Genomic DNA, 24,703 nt, shown 5'->3' on the forward strand with positions numbered 1-24,703 from the left:
TTATCATATTTTCCAGGTTCTGGACAAAGCCTCCTCTTTTCTTTCTCCCGGCAAAGTGTGAGAAGGGAGAGAAAGGGAGCAGTTTGAACAATCTCTTTAGCCTTTTCCAGACTGCTTAGCAAACTGTTATGCCTATAAAGTTTCATAGGGGCTTTGAAGGGAGAGGGCTGGTATAGCTGGTCCCAGATGTTCATGCGATAGGACAAAGAGAGATCCCTCTTGATTTAGGACTCTAGCCCCTAGAAAACATATTTAGATCTGAACGATCATGCTTTGCCTGCTTCTTTCCCTTCCCCCCAGCTCCTCAAAAATCCCTTATGGCATTTCATGTTTTTGCTATGCTAAAAATGCTTTATAGGCTGCTGCCGCACACTGGGCAGAAGATTTCAGCATATTATCTACAATGACACCTAGGTCTTTTTCTTGAGTGCTAACTCCTAAAGTGGACCCTAGCATTAGATAACTGATTCATATTATTCTTCCCAACGTGCATCACTTTGCATTTCTTTACATTAAATTTCATCTGTCATTCGGATGTTCAGTCTTCCAGTTTCCTAAGGTCCTCCTGCAATTCTTCACAATGCATGTGTTTGACAACTTTGAATAGTTTCTGTCATCTGAAAATTTAATCACCTCACTCGTCGTTCTGATTTCCAGATCATTTATAAATATGTTAAATAGCACCGGTCCCAGTACAGATCCCTGTGGCACACCACCATTCACCCTCCTCCACTCCACTGAGAAAAATAGCCATTTAATCCTGTTTTAATAGTATCCGTCAAGGATACTCTACACCGAACCATGCGCTCCTGGGTGACTGTTGGCTCCCCTCTCCATTTTAGTTGAAAAGCTACTCTATGTCCTTTTTAAATGTTAATGCCAGCAGCCTGGTTCCGTTTTGGTTAAGGTGGAGCCCATCCTTTCGAACAGGCTCCCCCCCCCCCCCCCCCCCCCCCCCCCCGAATTTTGCCCAGTTCCTAACAAATCTAAATCTCATCCCTGCACCATCGTCCTGATCATGCATTGAGATTTCAGAGCTCTGCCTGTCTCTTGGGTCCTGCACGTGGAACATTTCTGAAAATGTTACCCTGGAGGATCTGGATTTTAGTTTTCTAAATTTGGCTTCCAGAACCTCCCTCCCACATTTTCCTATGTCATTGGTACCAACCTGTACCAAGACAGTCAGCTCCTCCCCAACACTATCTAAAAGTCTATCTAGGTGACGTGCAAGGTCCGCCATCTTTGCACCAGGCAGGCATATGAACAGGCGATCCACACGTCCACCAGCCATCCAGTTATCTACATGCCTAATAATTGAATCACCAACTACAACAGCTATCCTAACCCTTCCCTCCTGGGCAGAAGCTGCTGGAGACACACCCTTGATACGATATTGTATCCCCTGGTGGGCAGGTCCTGGCTACAGAATTACCTCCAACTTCACCTGCTCTCCTTTTAGGAGACCTTCCTTCTCAGAGGCAGCACTGGGGCTGCCAGACTGGAGGTGGTCCTAGGCCTCCTCTACGTACCTCTCTGTCTCCCTCAGCAACTCCAAGTCTGCTACTCTAGTCTCAAGAGAACGGACTCATTCTCTGAGAGCTAGGAGCTCTTTGCATCAAGCGCACACATTACTATGCTTTCAATGCACCTGAAGTCACTCAGCTTTCATTTATTTCCAGGTAATAAATAGAAATAAAACAAATTATAGAAAATAAGATGCCTTTTTTATTGGACTAATACATTTTTCCTGTGAGACTGTCAATGAAATGCTTTTGTGTTTCACTTATAAATTCAGATGTTTGTCAACATTTGCTTATTTCTGATCTGAAGAAGGGATACCTTCGAAAGCTAATCAAAAAATGTATTGTTAGTCCAATAAAAAAAGGTATCAACTTATTTTCTTTTCTGTGTTTTGTTTTATTTCTATTTATTAACTTTAAAAGTGGACTAACATGGTTACCACACCACTTTACTTATTTCCAGGAAACCCTCAGAAAGTCATTTTTTTGTACTCCCATTAACCTGCCCCACCTACAATCACAAAACAATTTCTGGTTTTATGGTACTATTAAAAGTTTGAGCTGCACGACACAGTCCTCTTATCTAATCATCTGCATTTCCAAAGGCCTCACACGAAAATGCTGACCAGCTTAGTTTCCATTTTGTGCCGTTAGCAGTGCCTGCATCACACTACAGCAAGCAAGTTGACATTTGAGGACAGATTATTTTTAACTGGACTGGCTGAAACAAAGTTGCTCCAAGTTCCCTGCCTGCAGCTCAGTACCTGCTGGCACAGATAGCCTTCCTAATTTGCAAAGCTCCTGCTAAGTAAAGCTTACCCAAACTGTGGAAATAGATGGAAACAGGAAAATCTTTACCAAGACAACACAAATTCAAATCAACTTCAGCCAGCTCCATCTCGAATAGACTGAAAGGCACATCAAAACAAGGAAACCATGCACTAATCTTTACTCTGTTTCCTGTCCACCAATTTTGTTTGCATGAAGTAATGAAACAATTTGTACTGTACAAAGTAGGAACCATGCGAGGAACATGACCGAGGTGGAACAACACTACTGAAGGAAAAATGACAAAGGCACAGTATAATAATAATAATAAGTCATCCACCAGTTCATTCAAAATATTTTTAGAAAGTTTTCAGGCTATGTACAGATATGGACAATAAAGTACCTATTTTGAGATTTTTTTTTTTAATATCAGATTAGAGTTCTAGGGAATACTACTTTTGCTGATCATACTCTGCACTAGTGGTATACAAGGAATTTTAAATAAATGGCAGCATTCTATTGCTGCAAGTCATAACTAAAACTACTATGCTACATTAAAACTTGGCAAATTCTCAGAATATGCCAATATGTAATACAAAATAATATAGACATCTATACATATTCTTCTTGCCTATACAGAGGACTGGGTTAAAAATAAACAGTTATGTAGTGGACCAAATCCTATAAATAGAGACAGGTAGGGGCCCAGAGTAGAAAACCTTATTAGTCAGACTGAGAATTTTATGGTGCAATGACTTGATCAAGTCTAGCAGTATGTGATAATATTCTGGCAGCTCTGAATTGTGTGCATGTCAAAGCAACCGACAATGTAAGGGTAATTTTACAATAAGTCACCTAGGTGTGAAGGCTAAGAAGGTACCTATTTCAAGCTTATTTTATAAATACACATAGGCGCGTAAGCGTTTTTAGAAAATACGAGGGAAAAAAACAGCAGAAATTAGACCTAGACTGAAGCTAAGGATATTCATCTACAGGATACTACTACTCCTTACTGCATGGATCACTACAAAAAACTTTTGTAGAAGGCAAATTGAGCTTTCTTAAAATGATTGATAAAATTCAGTGGCTTTCTACTGTGCGATTTAAAGCCATTTCAAGTTCTAGTGTCCAAGAAGGAAAGGTTCATCTTGCAGCTATATTTTGTCACAGTACATCTTCCCTTCTTAGTGAATGTTCAGGTACTAGAACCAATAATATAAAACTGCTGCCCTCTGCTGGTGCAATCTGTGTCACAGTATTGAGGTTTTTAAATGTGGCATTAGTCAAAATAAAAATAAAGTTCAATAGAGTAGGTAGGTAAGGAAAAATTAATTCTTACCTGATAATTTTCTTTCCATTAGTCTCAACAGATCAATCCAGAGACTTGTGGGTTGTGTCCCTCTACCAGCAGATGGAGATAGAGAGAACCTCCGAGGTTTGCTATATGTGGACTTGTGCAGCTAAGTAAACCTCAGTATGAACGATACCAAAGCAGTGGAATGGAAACAACAGAAACCTCTCCTGACATTGTCACACCAAATGCCCAACATACTTCCACCACTTCCAAATTTATTTGTTTTTATTATTTAATTAAACGAACGAACATTCAGAACAACGAAACCCGAAAAAACTAACCACCTGAAACAAAACCGCAGACAGTAAATCCTTCTACGCTTGTCCTGCGGCCATCTGTCAGGGGAAAACGCACCTGACGGCAATTCAAGGCCGGGCTCCACTGGAGGGGACACATGCAGCCGGGCCGACTGAGACCCCTGCGGGAGAGCTCTTTTTAACATAAAAGCTTTATGCAGCAGCAAAACAAACTTAGGGGAGAATGGCTCACCCTGGTCTCCCGGTTCCAGTCCGGGGGGTAATGGCTCTCATATTAGCCTCCATACAAGGCTCCCCTCCAGGCTCAAACCCCTCCGCCTCAGCAGGGGTCACGCCATGCTGTTCCAAAATGGCGCCCGCTGCCAGCTCCATGGAGCGGGAAGAAATCTCGCGCACCATGCTCGGGCCGCCTCTGACATCAGAAGAGCACAATTTACAGAACCCTGCTGCTGAACTGCGCTTGCCACAACGGGAACAGCGCTTAACAACCTCCACAGCCATCGCCGAAAACGGCAGGAAATTCAAAAAGAGGAATCCCCCCAAAATCGTCCCGAACGCGGGCCCTCCCCGGAGGAGCTACAAAATGCTCTTACCTCCCCGGACCGAGTCCACAGAGCTCCGATCCGCTGCACAATCAGAAGAAAACCTCTTTTCTGGGATCGCAGCGCTACCAGCACAACGCGACTTTTTTTTTTTTTTAACACCGTGAGCAAAGTTAGAGGCAACAGCGCAAGAGGCAAATTTTTTTCCACTCCGGAGGATCAGTAGCGTGGGAAAGGCAGTGAAAAGGCGAACCTATGTGCCTGCATCCACAGCGTGGGCAAAGACAGGGACAGAGCTAGCCTATGTGTCTACATCTACATCGGGGGCCGGGTAATGCAGGGAAAGGGCGAACCTATGTGCCTTTAAAGTGGGCACCACCAGCCACAACACCCCTGCTACAACTGGCAACAGCACAGGAGCCGAATAAGCAGCGTCCACCCTGCTGGGGAGATAGAGAATACTGAAGAGGCAGATGGAGCTAGCTGGCCATGAGGCACTATGGTTTTTCAGTGCCAACTCCCCCTGCTGGTTGATGGACACAACCCACTCGTAATGGATTCATCTGTTTGATGACAAGGAAAACTAAGACATCAAACACACTCAAATATACAAGGAAACAGCAAGATGAGTCACAGCGATTGTGGGATGGTATTTATTTCCATAAAAACCATAAACAGCTATAATATAAAAACAAATTGGGGGTGATGGAGTTTGGTGATGAGTTTTTAAAGTTCATTATGCACTACCTTGACCACAAGAACTTACATCTAAGTGGGTAATTGAGGCAATGGGAGATTTAACTTGCCCTATGTCACAAGAGCATTAGTGGCAGAAAGGATTTGAACCCTGACTTCCCTGGATCTCAGACAACTGCTCTAATCACTAGGCTGCTTCTCCTTACCAGCAGGAGTATTTCTCTATTTCAGACCTAAAACATGTTGAATAATTATCTTCCTGTGATCAACAGACCAAAGAAGTGAAGTACAAATGACAGACACACCAAGTATTTATCATTTTGTAACATGGCAAAAAATGAGGAGAAAGACCTCAGAACTTTCATAGCTTAGCACCACAATGCAGGAATATCAAAGAACTGACTTATAATCATTGGTCTAAAAAAAAAAAACCAAAAAAAAACCTTACATTCATCAAATTCTACAATATAGCAAACAGCACTTAGCTTACAATTACACTGCATCTAACTCATATTCGTCGACGAAGGGTCCTGTTTCACATTCACTGTTATCGACCTACACCATGCAAATGGCATTAATGGCTCCATTATGACTAACATTTAGCATTGATATTTTCTATTGCCTTATATTGACCAATCATGAATTCTTAGTGCATACTATCAGCCAGACATCAATATGGAAGCCAACATTCATCAGTGATATAAAAGACCTCCAGTCTATAGTTGATTCAGACCACCAGTTTGATAGACTTGAACAGGACTTTCCACCTCAGCTCCGTTTGTAATAAAACTATTTAAATCCCCAACATGCAAACTTGGCTGCACGTGACCTAAAACACAATCTAAATCTAGAATATGAAATCCAACCACTAAAAATCTATCATTCTAGGTTTACGAACTCTTGTCCCTCTACACATCTTGAATATTTTCTCTACTGTCCTTGTGAAAAAGTCTGTATAGGTAAATTTAGTCCTGGAAGAATTCTGTGCAACTGTGCAATGGAGCAATTTATACCTTACCTGCTAATTTTCTTTCCTTTAGTCACCCAGATGAGTCCAGCTATCTTCAAATTTCTCTATATCATTAACGCATAGTTTTTATTTTTGCTAACCTCATGTTTCTGTTGAGTGTTTTCCACCTGTTATCTAATACTGAATTGTCTGAGTGGCACACAGTTGCATTAAGGAACGGGGCAATTCTGTACTCTATCACCACTTACTGGTAGATGGACACAAACCCACAAGTTCTGGACTCATCTGCTGCACATGACTAGGAAGCAGAATTTGTGCCGAAGTCCCCCAAGAGTATAAATTCCATTCCTGCTCGATGTTTGAAAGAGTATAAGAGGCAGGTCTATATAAATATCCTAAAAAAAATAAAATCAATAAAACCTTCTGCTTTATATTAAAGCAAGAAAGTTTCCTTTGCCCCTCTTATAATTCTTTCAGGTCCTGGCCATTGCAGTCATTGTGTTCAGTCAAAGGTGTGTGGTTTTCTATAGGGAAGCAGTCGTCCTAGTATCTACTCTGAAAAGTTACTGGCTTCTAAACAGAAGGTTCCAGATAACCTGCAAGCAGACCTCAGAAGTGTAAAAGCTCCAAGGTAGTTTCTTCAGCAGGGAAGTTACAATTATAATAGTTTGCAGCAAGATGGAGCACAACATTTAGAAAATATGACTGTTTTCATATTGGGATGTCTGTTATTTGACTAATATAAAAAAAAGTCCAGACAGTGATGTCTATGAGGTTTTGACATCATGTGTCCCTTTCTTCACACATTTCTCATACTGGTCCTATAAAAAATCAAAACTAAAATGTGCTACATTTTAGAGCTTATTTGTTCCACATGTGATATATAAATCAACTACTGTAGGCACTATGGGCCTGATATTCAAAAGCACTTATCCATAGAGCAGCAACCACTATACTGACAAGTGCCCAATCTGTGAAAGTGCCACTGAAAATTTTTGAAGACTGCTCTGGCACTATCCTGACAGTGCTACAGCAGAGCAAGAATGGAGTGTGGGTGTTCAATCTAACTCCATGAACAATTGGCAATATACACCACTATCTCCATAGCTATGTGGTTTGTTAAGACTCAAACCATATAAACAGATAGTAGATAAATACACTTATATCCCTAGAGCCAGCAGTGGTCACTGCAAGGGCCGTGCCAACACGGTAAGCGGGGTAAGCACCGCAGGGCCATACCGCTTGGGGGGTTTAAATTGTGAAGCCGAGTTGCAACTTGCAGGCAGCCCCTTGCGTCTGCCCGGCTGCTTGTAAAACAAGTAAATCTCTTCTATTCGTCGTCGTCTTCGGGCCTCACTGTGTCCCGCACTCCTCTGAGGTAACTTCCTATTTCCGCGAGGGCGGGACACAGTGAGGTCCGACGATGACGACGAATAGAAGAGATTTACTTGTATCCGTTTATAGTAATAGTAGTACCTTTTGCCAAGAGAGAGTACAGAAACGATGGTACTGCGGAGCCGAGGGAACAAGAGGAGCAACAGGACTACAGTTCCCAATCCCAGGTTGATGTAGGGAGGGAGCGGGAGCTTTCTGTGTAGCTGCGAGGTGTCCGGACACGGCTCGGTTATAGCTGATTCTGGCACTCCCGATCTCGTGCGCTGCCCTGTCTGCTTACGGGAGCTGCCGACCGGCCGTATTAATTTGCACCTGGACTGCTGCTTACAGCGGGGCAATCCCACCGCCCTTCAGGGCAGCAAGAGGATACCACCGCTTTCCCTCTCTTTTCCAAGCTTAAGACCGGGGTGGACAGTGCCTGCCCCTCTCCCCCCACCAGAGGCCGTGGGACCGAGAAGGATGATAGCCAAGGGTTGGCAACCGGGTCTACCACAATTTATCAACAGAAGAGCATGCCCAAGAAGCTGGATGGGATTGGAAGCCTCTAGCTGACAAGATGAGGCCGTGCAGTCTGGAAAATTATGTGGGGCAGAGTAAAGTGCTGGGGGAAAACACGCTGCTCAGGACTCTGCTGCACGCCCACGAGATTCCCTCCATCATCCTCTGGGGACCGCCCGGCTGTGGCAAGGTGAGTGCTGGCTGCGGTGCAACACCTTGAGGGCTGGCCTAGGGCTCAGGTCAATTTTTGTTCTCCACTGTTCTGTCTCCCTTTACATTTACGTGAGACACTTCTACCCCTCAAAATCCCAGTGGAGGTCCTTGCTGTTTATAAAACATTGTGTCCCTGCTCTGTGATCTGAGACACACGAGATAGGAGTGTACTACCGTCCGCCTGGCCAGGACGAACAGACGGATGCGGAAATGTTAAAGGAAATCAGGGACGCAAACAAACTGGGCAACACAATAATAATGGGGGATTTCAATTACCCGCATATAGACTGGGTTAATGTAACATCTGTACACGCAAGGGACATAAGATTTCTTGATGAAATCAAGGACAGCTTCATGGAACAGCTAGTTCAGGAGCCGACAAGAGAAGGAAAAATACTAGACTTAGTCCTTAGTGGTGCTCATGATCTAGTGCAGGGGGTAACGGTACGAGGGCCGCTTGATAACAGTGATCATAATATGATCGGTTTTGATATTGGCATTGAAGGAAGTGAAACTAGGAAATCAAGTACGCTAGCGTTTAACTATAGAAAAGGTGATTACGACAAAATGAGAAAAATGGTGAAAAAAAGACTGAAAGGAGCAGCTCGCAGAGTAAAAAACTTGCGTCAGGCGTGGATGCTGTTTAAAAACACCATCCTGGAGGTTCAGGACAAATATATTCCACGTATTAGAAAAAAGGGAAAAAAGACTAAACGTCAGCCGGCGTGGCTAAACAGTAAGATAAAGGAAGTCATTAGAGCCAAAAAACAATCCTTCAGAAAGTGGAGAAGAGAACCAACTGAAAGTAACAGGATAGATCATAAGGAATGCCAAGCCAAATGCAAAGCGGAGATAAGGAGGGCAAAAAAGGACTTTGAGAAGAAATTAGCGTTGGAAGCAAAAATACATAGTAAAAATTTTTTTAGATACATTAAAAGCAGGAAACCGGCCAAAGAGTCGGTTGGGCCGCTGGACGAAAATGGTGTTAAAGGGGCGATCAGGGAGGACAAAGCCGTAGCGGAGAAATTAAATGAATTCTTTGCTTCGGTCTTCACCGAGGTGGTTTTGGGGGGGACACCGGTGCCGGAAAGAATATTTGAAGCAGGGGAGTCGGAGAAACTAAACGAATTCTCTGTAACCTTGGAGGATGTAATGGGTCAGTTCAGCAAGCTGAAGAGTAGTAAATCACCGGACCTGATGGTATTCATCCCAGAGTATTAATAGAACTAAAAATGAACTTGCGGAGCTACTGTTAGAAATATGCAATCTGTCCCTAAAATCGAGTGTAGTACCGGAAGACTGGAGGGTAGCCCATGTTACTCCGATTTTTAAGAAGGGTTCCAGAGGAGATCCGGGAAATTATAGACCGGTGAGTCTGACGTCGGTGCCGGGCAAGATGGTGGAGGCTATTATTAAGAATAAAATTGCAGAGCATATACAAAAACATGGACTGATGAGACAAAGTCAGCACGGATTTAGTGAAGGGAAGTCTTGCCTCACCAATCTAATGCATTTTTTTGAGGGGGTAAGCAAACATGTGGACAATGGGGAGCCGGTTGATATTGTATATCTGGATTTTCAGAAGGCGTTTGACAAAGTGCCGCACGAAAGACTCCTGAAGAAATTGCAGAGTCATGGAATCGGAGGTAGGGTATTATTATGGATTAAGAACTGGTTGAAAGATAGGAAGCAGAGAGTAGGATTGCGTGGCCAGTATTCTCAGTGGAGGAGGGTAGTTAGTGGGGTCCCGCAGGGGTCTGTGCTGGGTCCGTTGCTTTTTAATGTATTTATAAATGACCTAGAGATGGGAATAACTAGTGAGGTAATTAAATTCGCCGATGACACAAAATTATTCAGGGTCGTCAAGTCGCAGAAGGAATGTGAACGATTACAGGAGGACCTTGCGAGACTGGGAGATTGGGCGTGCAAGTGGCAGATGAAGTTCAATGTTGACAAGTACAAAGTGATGCATGTGGGTAAGAGGAACCCGAATTATAGCTACGTCTTGCAAGGTTCCGCGTTAGGAGTTACGGATCAAGAAAGGGATCTGGGTGTCGTCGTCGATGATACGCTGAAACCTTCTGCTCAGTGTGCTGCTGCGGCTAGGAAAGCGAATAGAATGTTGGGTGTTATTAGGAAGGGTATGGAGTCCAGGTGTGCGGATGTTATAATGCCGTTGTATCGCTCCATGGTGCGACCGCACCTGGAGTATTGTGTTCAGTACTGGTCTCCGTATCTCAAAAAAGATATAGTAGAATTGGAAAAGGTACAGCGAAGGGCGACGAAAATGATAGTGGGGATGGGACGACTTTCCTATGAAGAGAGGCTGAGAAGGCTAGGGCTTTTTAGCTTGGAGAAGAGACGGCTGAGGGGAGATATGATAGAAGTGTATAAAATAATGAGTGGAATGGATCGGGTGGATGTGAAGCGACTGTTCACACTATCCAAAAATACTAGGACTAGAGGGCATGAGTTGAAGCTACAGTGTGGTAAATTTAAAACGAATCGGAGAAAATTTTTCTTCACCCAACGTGTAATTAGACTCTGGAATTCGTTGCCGGAGAACGTGGTACGGGCGGTTAGCTTGACGGAGTTTAAAAAGGGGTTAGATAGATTCCTAAAGGACAAGTCCATAGACCGCTATTAAATGGACTTGGAAAAATTCCGCATTTTTAGGTATAACTTGTCTGGAATGTTTTTACGTTTGGGGAGCGTGCCAGGTGCCCTTGACCTGGATTGGCCACTGTCGGTGACAGGATGCTGGGCTAGATGGACCTTTGGTCTTTCCCAGTATGGCACTACTTATGTACTTATGTCTGACAAACTGTTTTAAGGTAATCAATCTCTCCCTGCCTCCTCCTGTGCTTCAACCTGGTGCTAGAGTTGTCCCTTGCCTGTCCTATGCTTGTAAAGTTTACAAGCTCCCCCTTTCCTTGCCATCTGGTTGGTTTCATCTGTGTTTATTTGGACTTAGCTATGCCTTCAGTAGCAGCTTATGGCTTGTGTGACAGTAGAAATTACTGCTTATGGTATAGTAGAATTGCTCTATAGGTCCTGAGTGTTTTGTATTCTCTGCATGCCTAGTACTAGATTTTGGAGGGGGGTGTTAAAAAATGACCGGCCCCATACTCCTCAACTGTAGGCACCATGTTATAGAAAGAGAGGGTATGTGTCATTATGAGTCTTATTAGGCACATAACTGCTTTCTAAAGCAGATGCCCTGTTAAAGTTTATATTTATTTACTTATTTATGGTATTTATGCTAGATGGGGGGGGGGGGGGGGGCGCCAACTGATAGTCTGCAGGGGGGCACCAGAGACCCTAGGCACGGCCCTGGTCACTGCTTTCCATATACATCTAGACGGAACACCATAATACACAATGCTACAGTTGGCATTTTAAAAAATAAGCTGGCAGGAGTATTTGAATATTGACCCGTATTCTTATAATAAATATTCTCTTCCAGTTGTAGGCAGCATGTCTACATGCTCTTCTCTGCTGTTCTAGATACTCGCCATTGTATTCTTCTCATTTCAGGACACTGCTACTATATAAAGGACTGAACACAAAGTCCATCAAACTCAGCCTGCATCTACACTGAGTTTTCTGCCATTCAATACACTTAAGTTGTTAACTGCACCTGCATTTTCTTGATTTCCGGAAAATCTCCAGGTGAGATCTGGTGTTCCCGCTGTAGCTGGGTGTAGATTTCAGGTAACTTGCTAATCAGCTCCTTTTTCTTGTTCTCCTTCCCAAACATAGAAGGCATTTCTTTCTTCAGATGGCTAATGATGTAAGCATGAACCTACAACAAAAACAACTGGAGTAAATACCATACATCAAAATCACAATATTTTGTCCTCTCTGACAAGAATCATGCAACAGGGGTGCTCCCATAAAACAGTTTTGCACACAGTATCACATTTTCAATCAATAAATATCTAAGTAGAACATTCTACAATGCAAAACACATTTCAAGCACTGTCAACAATAAATGAATACATGATGGAGATGGTGCAGAGAGGGTGGCTACTAGATGATCGATGGTCTTTGTCAAAGCATATGGGGAACAGAATTAAAGATACTTTCAAAGACAGGGGGGGCAAGAGGAGATACGATAGAGATGTTTAAATACCTCTTTGGCATAAAAATGAACAGGCTCTTTCAATTGAAAGGAAGCTCTGGAATGAGGGGATATAGGATGAAGGTAAAAGGGATCAGACTCAGGAGTAACCTGAGGAAATACTTCTTCACAGAAAGGGTGGTGAATTCGTGGAATAGACTCCCCGGTGGTGGCAGCAGAGATGAAAACTGTATCTGAATTTAAGAAAGCTTGGGACAAGTTCACTAAGAGAAGAAAGGCTTATAGATGGCATGGGTGGACAAACTTGAAAGGCCATATGGGCTTTATCCATCTTCATCTTTCTCTGTTTCTGTGTTTCCAGATGTCAAGCACTGCCACCTGAAGAGAAGGGAAAGGGGACTTGATATATCGCCTTTCTGAGATTTTTGCAACTACATTCAAAGTGGTTTACATATGTTCAGGTACTTATTTTGCACCAGGGGCAATGGAGGGTTAAGTGACTTGCCCAGAGTCACAAGGAGCTGCAGTGGGACTCGAACTCAGTTCCCCAGGAACAAAGTCCACTGCATTAACCACTAGGCTACTCCTCCACTGGCTCAGGCCCATTGTAGGCACAAAATGTTAATGGCATCCATATTAAGAGCAGCATACTGTACCTATCATGAAAGAAAGCTGTGTTTGCTTATAAGAGTGCCCCAAAAACAAATACTGGAATTTTAAAACCAAATAAAGTTGCCTCAAGGAAAGAAACCCCCCCAAAACACTGGACATACTCAAAGTGCTTTAGTGTAAAACATCATTCATAAAGAATGGTAAATATAAAAACAGTAAACATTAAGGAAGAGAGGAGAAAAAGGAACAGATGGCATAATTTCCAGGAAAAGCTTTGCCTGCTTACATCTCATTGCAATGGTATGTGTATACTAAAGTAGTCAGTCATCAATGTCTATAGCACCACCTAGTGGAGCAAATGTTCTTAGGATTAGCATGCAGGTCACAAGACCCAACAAGGAGATTTTAAAACAAACAAGCACACCTCAAAACAAAATGTTACTATCAGCAAGATAATATATGAACATTTTAGGCTATTTAAATGCTTGATACCACCAAATTGTGTTTTGATCTCCCTGAGATTTCAGCTGAACTAAGTGTTGGTAAGAAAGAGGTGTCAATGGTACATGAAAAGCGTTAAGCTGAAGGTCACTGAGCGCTGTGTGGGAGAAATCTGAATTAAATTGAATTAACTCCTCAAAGGTTACAAGGGGAGAAAGGAAATACAGAGGGGACAGACATGAATTTATAAGGCCTGTTTCACTGTAGGAATGATATTGCTATTATATAGTGACTTCACAAACTTGTTACACTGTAAAAAGTTCACCAGTGAGGTGGTAAGTTTCAAAAAGAAAAAGTTTATAGTATGAAACGTACATTGCAGTGGCATAGGTAGGGGTGGACCTGAGTAGGAACAGACCCACCCAGTCTTGTGGTCAATAAGACCCCCAGAGCACTTCAGCAGCAGCGGCCAAGCTCACTCCCGTCTCCCTGTCCTCCACCCTTAAAATCCTGCATCTTTCTCCCCCCCCCCCCCCCACCACCCAGTAACTCCCTTCTCTCTGAATCCCCCTCCCCTTTGCCTATTCTACCTGCGTACCACTGGTGGCAGAAGCTATTCACAATCGCCACCTGCACAGGTCCCGCAGGCTTCCCTCTGCCACATCCCACCAGAGAGGAAAAAGACGTAACATGAGGATGCGGCACGGCAGAAGGAAACCTATGGGGCCTGTACATGTGAATCGCTGCTGCCGCTGATAGTTCTCAGGTAGACATTGGGGGAGTTTCAAAGGGAGGGGAGTTGCCAAGCCATGGGCAGGAGGGGGCAGATGCAGGACAAAAAGTGAGGGGAGTTTTAGAAGGACTCAACCCATGTTTACTCTGGGCCCACCACAAAGGGCAGGTCTGACTACGCCACTGATACATTGTAATGGTGGGCACAACTGTAGAGGGAATCTTGAACCCGTTGGTGGCTATTTATTTATTTTGCTCACACCTTTTACAGTAGTAGCTCAAGGTGAGTTACATTCAGGTACACTGGGTATTTCTCTGTCCCTGGAGGGCTCACAATCTAAGTTTGTACCTGAGGCAATGGAGGGTTAAGTGACTTGCACAAGATAACAAGAAGCAGCAGCAGGATCTGAACCAGCCACCTCTCGATGTGAAGACCAGTACTCTAACCACTAGGCCACTCCGCCAGGAAATGGCACTGTGTTCCAATCGTCACACATACTATATGCATAGCTGCCCTGATAGTATGATTAGGAACTGGAAAAACTGGTGTAAAATCCAAACAAAAGAGTAGGCTACACAACTGACATAAAAAAAAAGACTACAAAGAGCCACTTCTCACAGATCAATCCAAAAAGGAAAGAGATTACACGGTCAGCTGTGCAGCTATTGGATACAAAGCCACAGAGAACATGTTCCCCACCTAGAACCACCAACCATACAGCCTGACATGACAAGGACAAAGGAGTGGGGAGAGGTAAAAGGCTGGTGTATTTTTCAGCAGCATGAATCAGGGGCGTAGCTACGGGTGGGCCTGGGTGGGCCCAGGCCCACCCAATTTCAGTCCAGGCCCGCCCAGCGCCAGCGCCAGCTTCCATTGCCGGCCACTGCTGCTTTTCCTGATGAGCAGCAGTGGCCGGCGCTACAAAAAGAAGAAGCGCTCAGCTGACTGAGCTGAGCGCTTCTTCTTTTTGTAGCGCCGGCCCTGCTGCTCATCAGGAAAAGCAGCAGTGGCCGGCAATGGGAGCTGGGGCTGGTGGGCCTGAATGGGAGAGGGAAAATGGATGGCAGGATGGGGAGAAAGAGGGAAAATGGAAGGATGGGGAGAGAAAGAGGGAAAACAGATGGGAGGATGGCAGAGAAAGAGGGAAAACGGAGGATGTGGAGAGAAAGAGGGAAAACAGATGGGAGGATGGCAGAGAAAGAGGGGAAACGGAAGGATGGGGAGAGAAAGAGGGAAGACGCTGGATGGAAGGGTAGGGAGAAAGAGGTGACACTGGATGGAAGGATGCAGAAAGAAAGAGGGGAGACTATTGGAAGGATGGGGAGAGAGAGGGGAGACACTGGAAGGATGGGGAGAGAAAGAGGAGAGGCTGCATGGAAAGGGGGAGTAGTGAAAGATTGGAGAATAAGAGGAAGGGGCAGGGGGAGAACAAGGGTGAGAAAAAGATGAAAAGCCATAAGTAGATGAAGGAAATTAAAGAATGGATAGTAAGAATAAATTAAATCTGGACACAGAGAGAGGCAGAAAAATATTGAAGAAAGCAAAGAAAAAGGAGAGAAAAATGACAATGGCCAGGAAACCTGGCAGAAGAGTTAAGCGAAACGAAGGAAAGCAGAATCTAGAGACTGGGAGCAACACAATGAGAAAAAGTAAATGGCCATACAACAAAGGTAAAGAAAAATAATTTATTTTTATTTAGGATAAAGTAATATGGTGTTAATAAAGTTTCAGAGACCAATACTTCCTTCCTTAGGTCAGGAGAGGATACCGTAACAGCATTATACTGACCTGAGGCAGGAGGTTTTGGCCTCTGAAAGCTCACTGAAAAGGATTAGGCTATTAAATAAATTGTCTGAATCGGATGCACTGAAAAGCAGCACTTTACCCTGTGTGACAAATGCATCTGAGTGTGACTACATTTTGCTGGGGGGGGGGGGGGGGGGGAGGTAGAGAGAAAATTTTGTGCCCACCCACTTTGGGTTCAGGCCCACCCAAAATTGGCAGTCTGGCTACGCCACTGGCATGAATTTTAAGATGATTGCATAATAGTTCCAATCTTTTAAATAAAGGAAGAGAAGGAGACAGTGGCAGAGGAAACATTATAAAGTCAGTACAATAGCTATTTGCTTTCTTAGTTTATTTTTGATACTATAATAGAAATGGTTAACTAAACATTTAAATAAAAACCCAACAAAGGAAGCAAAACAGAACAAAATACTAAATTATGTGTCATGAGGAATTTCCTGGAACAGTTGCAGACCACTGCAGTATCCTATAGCTGTCATGCTCCGCACGAAGAGAAGTGTTTCACGAGTTCTGACCCAACCTCCTTAAAGACTCCATATTTACACCTACAGACCTTAACACATTTTAAGAAAAATCACTTCATTTAATAAATCTTCTGCTGAACTAGCCAATACTCTGTAGCAGGAGGTAGGGCCCCTTGGTGGTTCCCTCATTCTGTAGCACGGACCAGAAAAGTATGTTCCTTGAAGCAGAATTACCCAGTTCACAAGGAATCACTGTAGGAGCCCAGTGGAACCCCAGCCAGGCGATGGAGGCAAATGCATATTAAATTTCCTTTTACCTGGCCATAGGGAAAGGAAGAGTGGCTGTATGTTGGGCTGTGACCTCCTCCCCTCTGCCACCTGGAGTTGATTGCTCATTTGAACCGAGTTGTTCATAGTTGCAGTTGACCTTGGACAGCAGAGGAGGGATATCAACAAGCTGCCACATCTGCACAGTAAGAACAGAGAGCTGGGTTTTTCTTTTGAGGAACAGGGAGATTGGGGTGAATAAGGTGAGATACGAGAAGTGAACTGGGAGGAAGGCACTGTTCAGAACAAAGGAGACAGACAGGGTGGAAGCTAAGAAACAGGGAGAGGAGTAGATGTGTGTGTGTGGCACCTCTGGGTGTTCTTATTCCCCACAGCCTGAACCTAAGGAGGAGATGAGGTATGTGAGGGAGCAGGGATGGGAACAAGGGAAGGGACACCACCACCTCACTGGGTCCTCCTCTCATCCTCTATATGCCAGAAGATCTCACAGCCTTCCTTTTCCTCCTCATCTTGCCCCATATCTTAAGACTGAGCCCATTAGGGATAGTGTTTATAATTAGGATCTGCCTCACCCATCTGCTGCTTATATACAATAGAAAAAGTACTTCCATATAATATATAAATCAGATATACCAGAGGGGTAGGTAAACCAGATGAAGGCGGTATATCAAATGCATCCTGATCTTTCATCCCCCCTCTTCCTGTGTTTGATGTTCCACTATTTCCATGAGTGAGGCACAAAACAGATTACAGAAAAGTATTTAGTTCAAGAGAGATGCATACACAATGAGAGAACATTAACCACATGAAAGATGCACACCTGAACTTCCTTTCTTAGCCATCACTCTCATTCCCAACTCTCCTTCCGTTCCCTCATCCTTCCTCCTCTCCCATCCCTGATATTTTCTGCTCCTTCCTTTTTCTGCCTCCCCATCTCTGATTCTCCCACCTTCTATTCACCCACTTCTAAGGGTGTCTCATCTTCTTCCCCACACTAATTATTTGAGTCTCCACCTATAAAAAAAACTCTCAAAAGAATAAAACTTATTACGATGAAAAAACAAGGTGGGAAAGCTATTTTAATATGCAAAATAAATGTACATTTAATAAGCCAAACAATTCAAATATGCCACATAATTGCTATAGAATTTTGTAAAAACTGCCATAGAATTTGCAACTTCTGCTATGGGACACCAGGGAGCTCTGGCAGCAAGCTTCCTTTAATGAATTTAAACAAGTAAGCTACTGAATTACACCAGTGCCCTATGTTTCAACTGCTAACCAAAACCAAACACTAATCCTTGTCCTCTCAATTCTAGCTCAAGACATAAATATCCAGATCCAGCTGATGAAGTATTTTACCTCTGGCACTTGGAAAACAATGATAGTTTTAGAACATCATTCTTTTTCCAGCAATCACTTAAAAGTTTTAATTTCTGATAATACAAAGAATTTGGTTAACAGGTTGGGTTTTACATAAAACTCTCTAAACACTACATGGGTTTTTCATGACTGGAAAACAGGCTGTTCATACTGCATATCCTTATCAAATTTCAAATCAACGCCCAATTGTAAGCATTACTATTCAACAAATTTTGTAGTTTTGTGCAATGATCTTTCCACATCACTAATCTCATAGTTCAACAACCCTATTTGTGACAACAAATGAATATAATTCTTTTCCAGGTCTAAGGGATCACTTCAGTGGCAGTGTGGACAGGAGACACTGGGTACACTTGATGAACCAATTAGTCTTTTTCCACTGTTATCTACTGCACTATATTTAGCAGAATGAAAAAGGTCAGCAACACATTCCTGGAATAAAAGCAGCAATATCTATCCACCGAGGTGAAATGTAGATGGACAAATTGAGAATCCGACATCTGCACCAATCAGGATTTGAAAAACTCTCCATAGGGAGGGGGGCGTGTCAAGATGGCGAAGTGAAGGCATTTGTTGAACGGTCGCTGTGCTGTCCAAGGGCTAAAGAATTTTTTCCCGCTTCAATACGATGCCTCATACAAAAAGAAAGGGAGTATTGAGGGTTATGCCGGCGCCTACCTCTACTTCCTCGCCGGTCCAACAAAGCCTCGACCGCTATTTCGCTGGGGTTACAATGTGTGAACTGGAGGCAGTAAGACCCGCTGAGCAGTTATCCGAAGAAGCGGATGCCTCCCTGGGTCAGGAAACATCGCTGTCCCCACCTCCAGATTCCAGCATTCCTCCATGCCCAGCGTTAGCAGCGACACGAGAAGACAGCCTCCAAACTACCGAAGCTGTAGAGGGACAGCTGTCTGGCGTGGATCTAGCTTCGCAACAGAAACGCTTGGGAGAAGAGGCTCGAGTTATTGCTGGAGCTTCATGGTCAACAAAGGAGATAAGTCTTGAACAAATTTGGTTAAAGCTGAATGCCATGGACAATACCTTACAAAAATCTTCAGGTAAGATTACTGCATTATTTCTTAAGTTTGAAGAAATGGCTAAGACTGTTGAAGTTGTAAAAGAAGACCTAAACTCTCGAGTTACTGTGATCCAAAAAGATATTAAGCAGATACAAGAATTTAATACTATTGTGGCAAAAGATAAGTTGGCTACTCAGAGAAAGATTGAACAGATTGAAAACCACAATAGGAGATTGAATCATTGTATATTAAATTTTCCCAAAATGCCAGGAGTACCACCTTTAGATATTTTCAAAAGATTTTTGATTGAAAATTTTAAAATTCCATCTAATTCTATTCCTCCTATAAATAAGATTTATTACCTACCCAAAAGGTCTGGCAGTAAGGAAGAGGGACGAAAACCTGGACCGGATCTGGATTTAAATAATATATCAGCAATCTTGGAACAATCAATAGACAATGCCACAGAAAGACAAACGCTTTTGGTTTCATTTGTATTCGAGCAAGATCTCAACAACATTTTTAGACTGTACTTTAAACATTCTAAAGACTTGTTCGGAGGTCAAAAAATATGGCTTTATCCAGATGTCACGAGAGTTACTCAAGAGAGAAGGAAGATCTTCTTAGAGATGAAGCAACAAGTATTGCATTTGGGTGCTACTTTTTTCTTAGCCTATCCGTGCAAATGTATGATAAAACTTGGAGATTTAAAATATACCTTTTATACCCTAGAACAATTAAAAGCTTTTATAGATTTGAAGAGACTTAAGTAATGCTGGAACAAGATGAAAGTTAAACCCTTATTCACTGCCTTGATATGTTATCTTTTCTTTTTTCCTTCTTTTTTCTCCTAAATGCTAGACCACCCCCCCCCCCCCCCCCTCCCCAAGTGGTCTAAGAAAGTATAATGATTCAAACTCTGTATTTGTTTTCTGTTTTTTCTTGCTTATTAGTAAGATTTGCTGTTACTATTATTCCATACTGTGTTTCTGTAACAAGTGGTTGACTTGTATAAAATATGAAAATAAATAAATAAGAAAAACTCTCCATAACTGACTCGCTAGGGATGAAATACCCTCATATGTAGAAGCAGAAGTGGAGAACGGAGTCAGTGCACGTCTTACTTACAGAGTGCACACTTCACTCCCATACAGCCCCCTCTCTCCTTCATATCCTAACATCCCCTCAATTCAGGTGCAGCCCTCTCACTTCTCCCTCCCCACTCAGGTGGGGTCTCTATTTCCTCCAAACCCTCTTCACTGAACTCACTCCACTCTTCTACCCCCCACCCCCAAAAGAGAGAGGGAACAAGAAAGTGTCCTCGGAGAAGAATGGTTTGTTGGTCCTGCTCCTCTTGTATCTTTCTGAACTTACCTTTGCAAGTCGGGCTCTCTTGATGAGGTCATTGAGTTTGCGCAAAGCAGCATTCCGTGGAAGGCTCTGAATATCTCGAAACAGGTCCTGGGCCTCCATTTCAAAAAGCTTCCGGTTCTCTGTAATCTGTAAGGGTTTGGACCAGAAGGAGCCAATATAGACTCGTACCACCTCAGGGGTATTGATCACCTTTCCAAGGGACCACATAAGTGCACCATACACTCTCATAAGCTGCTGTGTGTCCACCTGGTCAGCCTTGTTCAGCACCACTCTGATCTTGTCATCCTGACCTCGGAATGCTCTAATAGCCTCAGAGAACTCATCTGATATATCCAATTTATGGGCATCAAACAGAAGGATTATACGGTCAACCCTCTCTGCAAACCAATGGAGAACCTGAGAGAAGTCATAGCCTGAAAAACAAAAAACACATTTATCAGTAAATCTATTTTATTTTTAATCTGCTGGTGGTGAGGAAATAAAAGCAATCATCATTTTGTTTGCAATTTTTTTTTTTTTGCTTAAACCAGTCTAAAAAATTTTATAATGATGTGTCTTGGAACTGCAAAGCTAGTCCAAAGTGTCTGGCAGAAACACATCTAGTACTAGGCAAGCTCACATATACAATTCTTAATGTTTTTATATAACACAAAAACCTCAGATTTCAACACAAACCCTTCTTAAAACTAGACAGTTATCAAATTTGCTGAAAAGGTGGATGCGAAATATTTTTGTTAGCTACTGCTTACCTTTACATGTGCCTGACATGAGAAGCTAGGAAGGTAACGTTTCCATAGAAGTTCCAATTTTGTAACAGTATGAAGCTAATCTAGCACATCAAAACTGTATGACAATAGCTGACAGAAGAGGAAAACTGCTCACTCCTGATCAAGAAAGACTGAGGCCTCTCACAGTAGCAACCTACCACTTACAGCAAAAGGTAGGAGCCAGCATTCATCTCCTTTCCAATCCTAGCTCCCTTCCCTAACCCCATTCATCTTCTTCCTTCCACCTTCTCCCCCTCAAAGGGCAGTGCTCTAAAAACCAGATTTATGCTTTGGAAATAAAGAATTTGCTGCTGAACGGCTCTAACTCATATTCTGAACAGTGCATTAAACAGCTTCTTTCCAAAATGGGAGGCGGAAAGAAAAACGTTGTCGTCCATAAATTTTTCAAGTAGGACACCATCCCATTTGAATTTTCGGAAATGAGCCCCAGAAGGAAGCTGAGTTTACCTTTTCTGGACTTAAATGCAGTGTACACATTTAAACTTCTGTAAATGTAAATCTTCACTGAAGAGAATGGAAAGGAAGGCACCATCTTTCAAAATAAGCTACCTATCAGAAAAGCTGGCACAGACTAAACAGATATGAAGAACCATAAGTTGGTCTTCAATACACTAGATCATTTGCCATATCATGCATGTTCCCAACTATAAAACCACCACTTCTTCATACTACCATTTTCAATTTCAGAAAGGAACCTGGCTCTAGAATTCAATATTCTCCAGCCAGCACATAACATAAGAACAGCCATACTGGGTCAGACAGATGGTCCATCTAGCCCAGTATCCTGTTTCCAACAGTGGCCAAGCCAGGCCACAAGTACCTGGCAGAAACCCAAACGCACAGTGTTCCACTGACCTCTTCTCTTCAAGCCGCTTTAACAGTAAAACAATAGGTTTCTACTCTGTGAAACCTGGGAAAAATCTCTATGAGGAAGTGAAAAATATTGTCCAAAACTGGTCAAATAAAACAAAACCTATTTGCACTGGGATTTTAAGAACTGTGTTGAATCTTTTTAAACATTCAAGAGCCCTTTTACTACATTAGGCATTAGTGCACACTGCAGGATATGCTCAGGCACTGTGTGGTAAGTGCCAAATGTGTGCAAACTAACCACACGCTAAAAAATATTTTTATTTTTTTGAGGTGGTATGTCAAAGAGTTCAGGGAGTGGAAAAATGGCATTCCTGCTAACTAGGTAATGCAGGAATACCAAGAGAGCCCTTACCACCTTCAAAATGGGTGGCGGTAAGAGCTCACATAGTAATTTTTAAAACAGCCACATACTAATGGTGGAGGAATGTGGAAACACTAAGAACAGGAAGCAGTGGCAAAGGAGTAATGTAGACAACAGAACACTTCCAAAAGAGAACAATGGAGATGTAGATAATCAAACTCATGTTTATTAATTTGTTACATTTGTACCCCACATTTTCCCACCTATTTGCAGGCTCAATACATAGTACCGTAGAGGCGTTTGCCAATTCAGTTGATAGCAGATACAAAGTTATATTGTGGTCAGATGAGGCAGGTGTGGATCAGGCGTCGTGTGGTCAAAGGAAATGAAGATTAAATCATAAAAGACTTGAGATGGAATCATGTTTTGGCAAAAGTGCCTGCCTCAGAAGTATAAAGAAACAAACATGTGAGCAAAATCATAAAACATAATAACTTGAACAAATCACAAATATATACATACAGAAAACTGTGAAATAATTTAGGTATAAAATTAAAGATAAAAATGAACCCAAGAGGTGCCACACCTGGAAAAATGACAGAAAAGTGAACATACAATTCAAAAAGCATGAAACATACATATGGGAACTTTGTAACAATACATAAATGGTAGGAATAACCAGGAAAGGTGTCCCTATGCAAATCTATGTAGTGAAGAGGTACAAGGTTTAAACATATTAAAAAAAAAAAAAAAAACCTAGATCGAAGAGCTCACAGCTAAAAATTATATAATTTATTTAATTTAACATGGGCAGTGAACTGAAGCAGTCTATGAATAAACCAAAATGAGATAAACACCTTAATAAAAGAGCTTGTAATAAAAAGGATGAGTACAAACCCAGAGAAGAGATGAAGAAAGACTGTGTGCTAACACTCTAGACTGGAGCAAACAAACTTAAAAATGATATGCAACAAAAACAGGTAATGCAAGCCTAACAGCAGACATTATGCCGGTGTCTATTGACTAAAACCAGTGGATAGAGAAAAAAAAATGCAACGGTGCCTTGCAACAAAAACACAAAACAAAACTTTGAAAGACGTCCACAAATTTATAGGAGAAGTGATACAGGCGACACGATGTGGTAAGTAAAGTGCTAAGATTACAGATGGAAAACTACACTTGTGTACAATCACAGCTTAAAAGTGCCATACCTTTAAAAATAAACTCCAACAATGTTTCAATTTATTACCCGAGAGTGTCGCAGTCAGAAGGATTGCGAGGTGCTGTCTGGAAAGAAACAGAGCTATTGTGTCTTTAGCAATTAATATAGTGTCAAAGTATGGTGGCATGGCGCCAAAACGAAATGGAACATTACACATACACATATGGACTAAAACAAAAGTGTGGAATTGGTATATTTAAAAAGTACTGATGTAATGGTTAAAACAGAAATCTGTCCAGCAAAGAAGATGGCACAGAGAGGATAAATTGCTTCAGTTCACTGCTCTGTTTTGCCTTGACTATATAAGACTTTTTTCCACCATTAATCATTTGATAAGGTTAGTGCTTATGTTAAATTTGGCAGTGCGTTCTTTGATCTGTTTTTTCTTGGGGGGGGGGGGAGGGGTTTAGAGGTTTAAACCTTGCACCTCTTCACTACATAGATCTGAATAGGGACACCTTTTCCTGGTTATTTCTACCATTTATTATGCATTGTTACAAAGTTGCCCAAATATATGGTTCATGCTTTTTGAATTGTATGTTCTGTTTTCTGTCATTTTTACCTCCTGGGTTACTTTACGTTTTTATCTAATTTTCTATCTAATTGTTTCAAAGTTTTCTGTATGTATATATTATCTGTGCTCTGGTCACGTTTCATTACATTTTATGATTTGGCTCACATGTTTATATTTCCTTAGACTCCTGATGCAGGCACTTTGCCAAAATATGATGCCGAGTCTTTTCATGAATAAACTGAGTTTGATTGCCTATGTCTCCCTCGTGCTCTTTTGGAAGTGTCCTGTTGGCTACACTACTCCTTTGCCACCACACACTAATTCACAAAAAAAAAAAAAAAAAAGAAATCAGAACAGTTATTTTAGGGCTGCGGTAAAATGGCCTTAACGTGCTAAGGCCACTTTTACTACAGCTCAGTAAAAAAAAAAAAAAACTTCAGTTATTTAGAAGGCATAAGAATTTTGAAAAATACAGGTCATTGTTCTGAATGACACAGAAAATATAGGTAGATGAAGATGTTAAAGTTATCAACCATCTAGCAACAGAAAGATTTAAGATGAATCCCTTTTATTCTTATTATTAGCATT

General features: G+C 42.2%; 1 protein-coding gene across 1 annotated transcript in view; it reads right to left on the minus strand.

Annotated features, from left to right (window-relative positions):
- EHD4 (EH domain containing 4) overlaps positions 1 to 24,703 on the minus strand; it is an 81,819-nt gene that overhangs the window by 5,769 nt on the left and 51,347 nt on the right. Inside the window, exons 4-5 of the mRNA XM_030214129.1 lie at positions 20,418 to 20,830; positions 11,854 to 12,018 (exon numbers count right to left, since the gene is read on the minus strand). Of these exons, the coding sequence (XP_030069989.1) occupies positions 11,854 to 12,018; positions 20,418 to 20,830 (578 nt within the window). The remainder of the gene's footprint in view (positions 1 to 11,853; positions 12,019 to 20,417; positions 20,831 to 24,703) is intronic.

Source organism: Microcaecilia unicolor, chromosome 9 (genome assembly GCF_901765095.1).
Source record: "Microcaecilia unicolor chromosome 9, aMicUni1.1, whole genome shotgun sequence".
NCBI classification, from domain to species: Eukaryota; Metazoa; Chordata; class Amphibia; order Gymnophiona; family Siphonopidae; genus Microcaecilia; species Microcaecilia unicolor.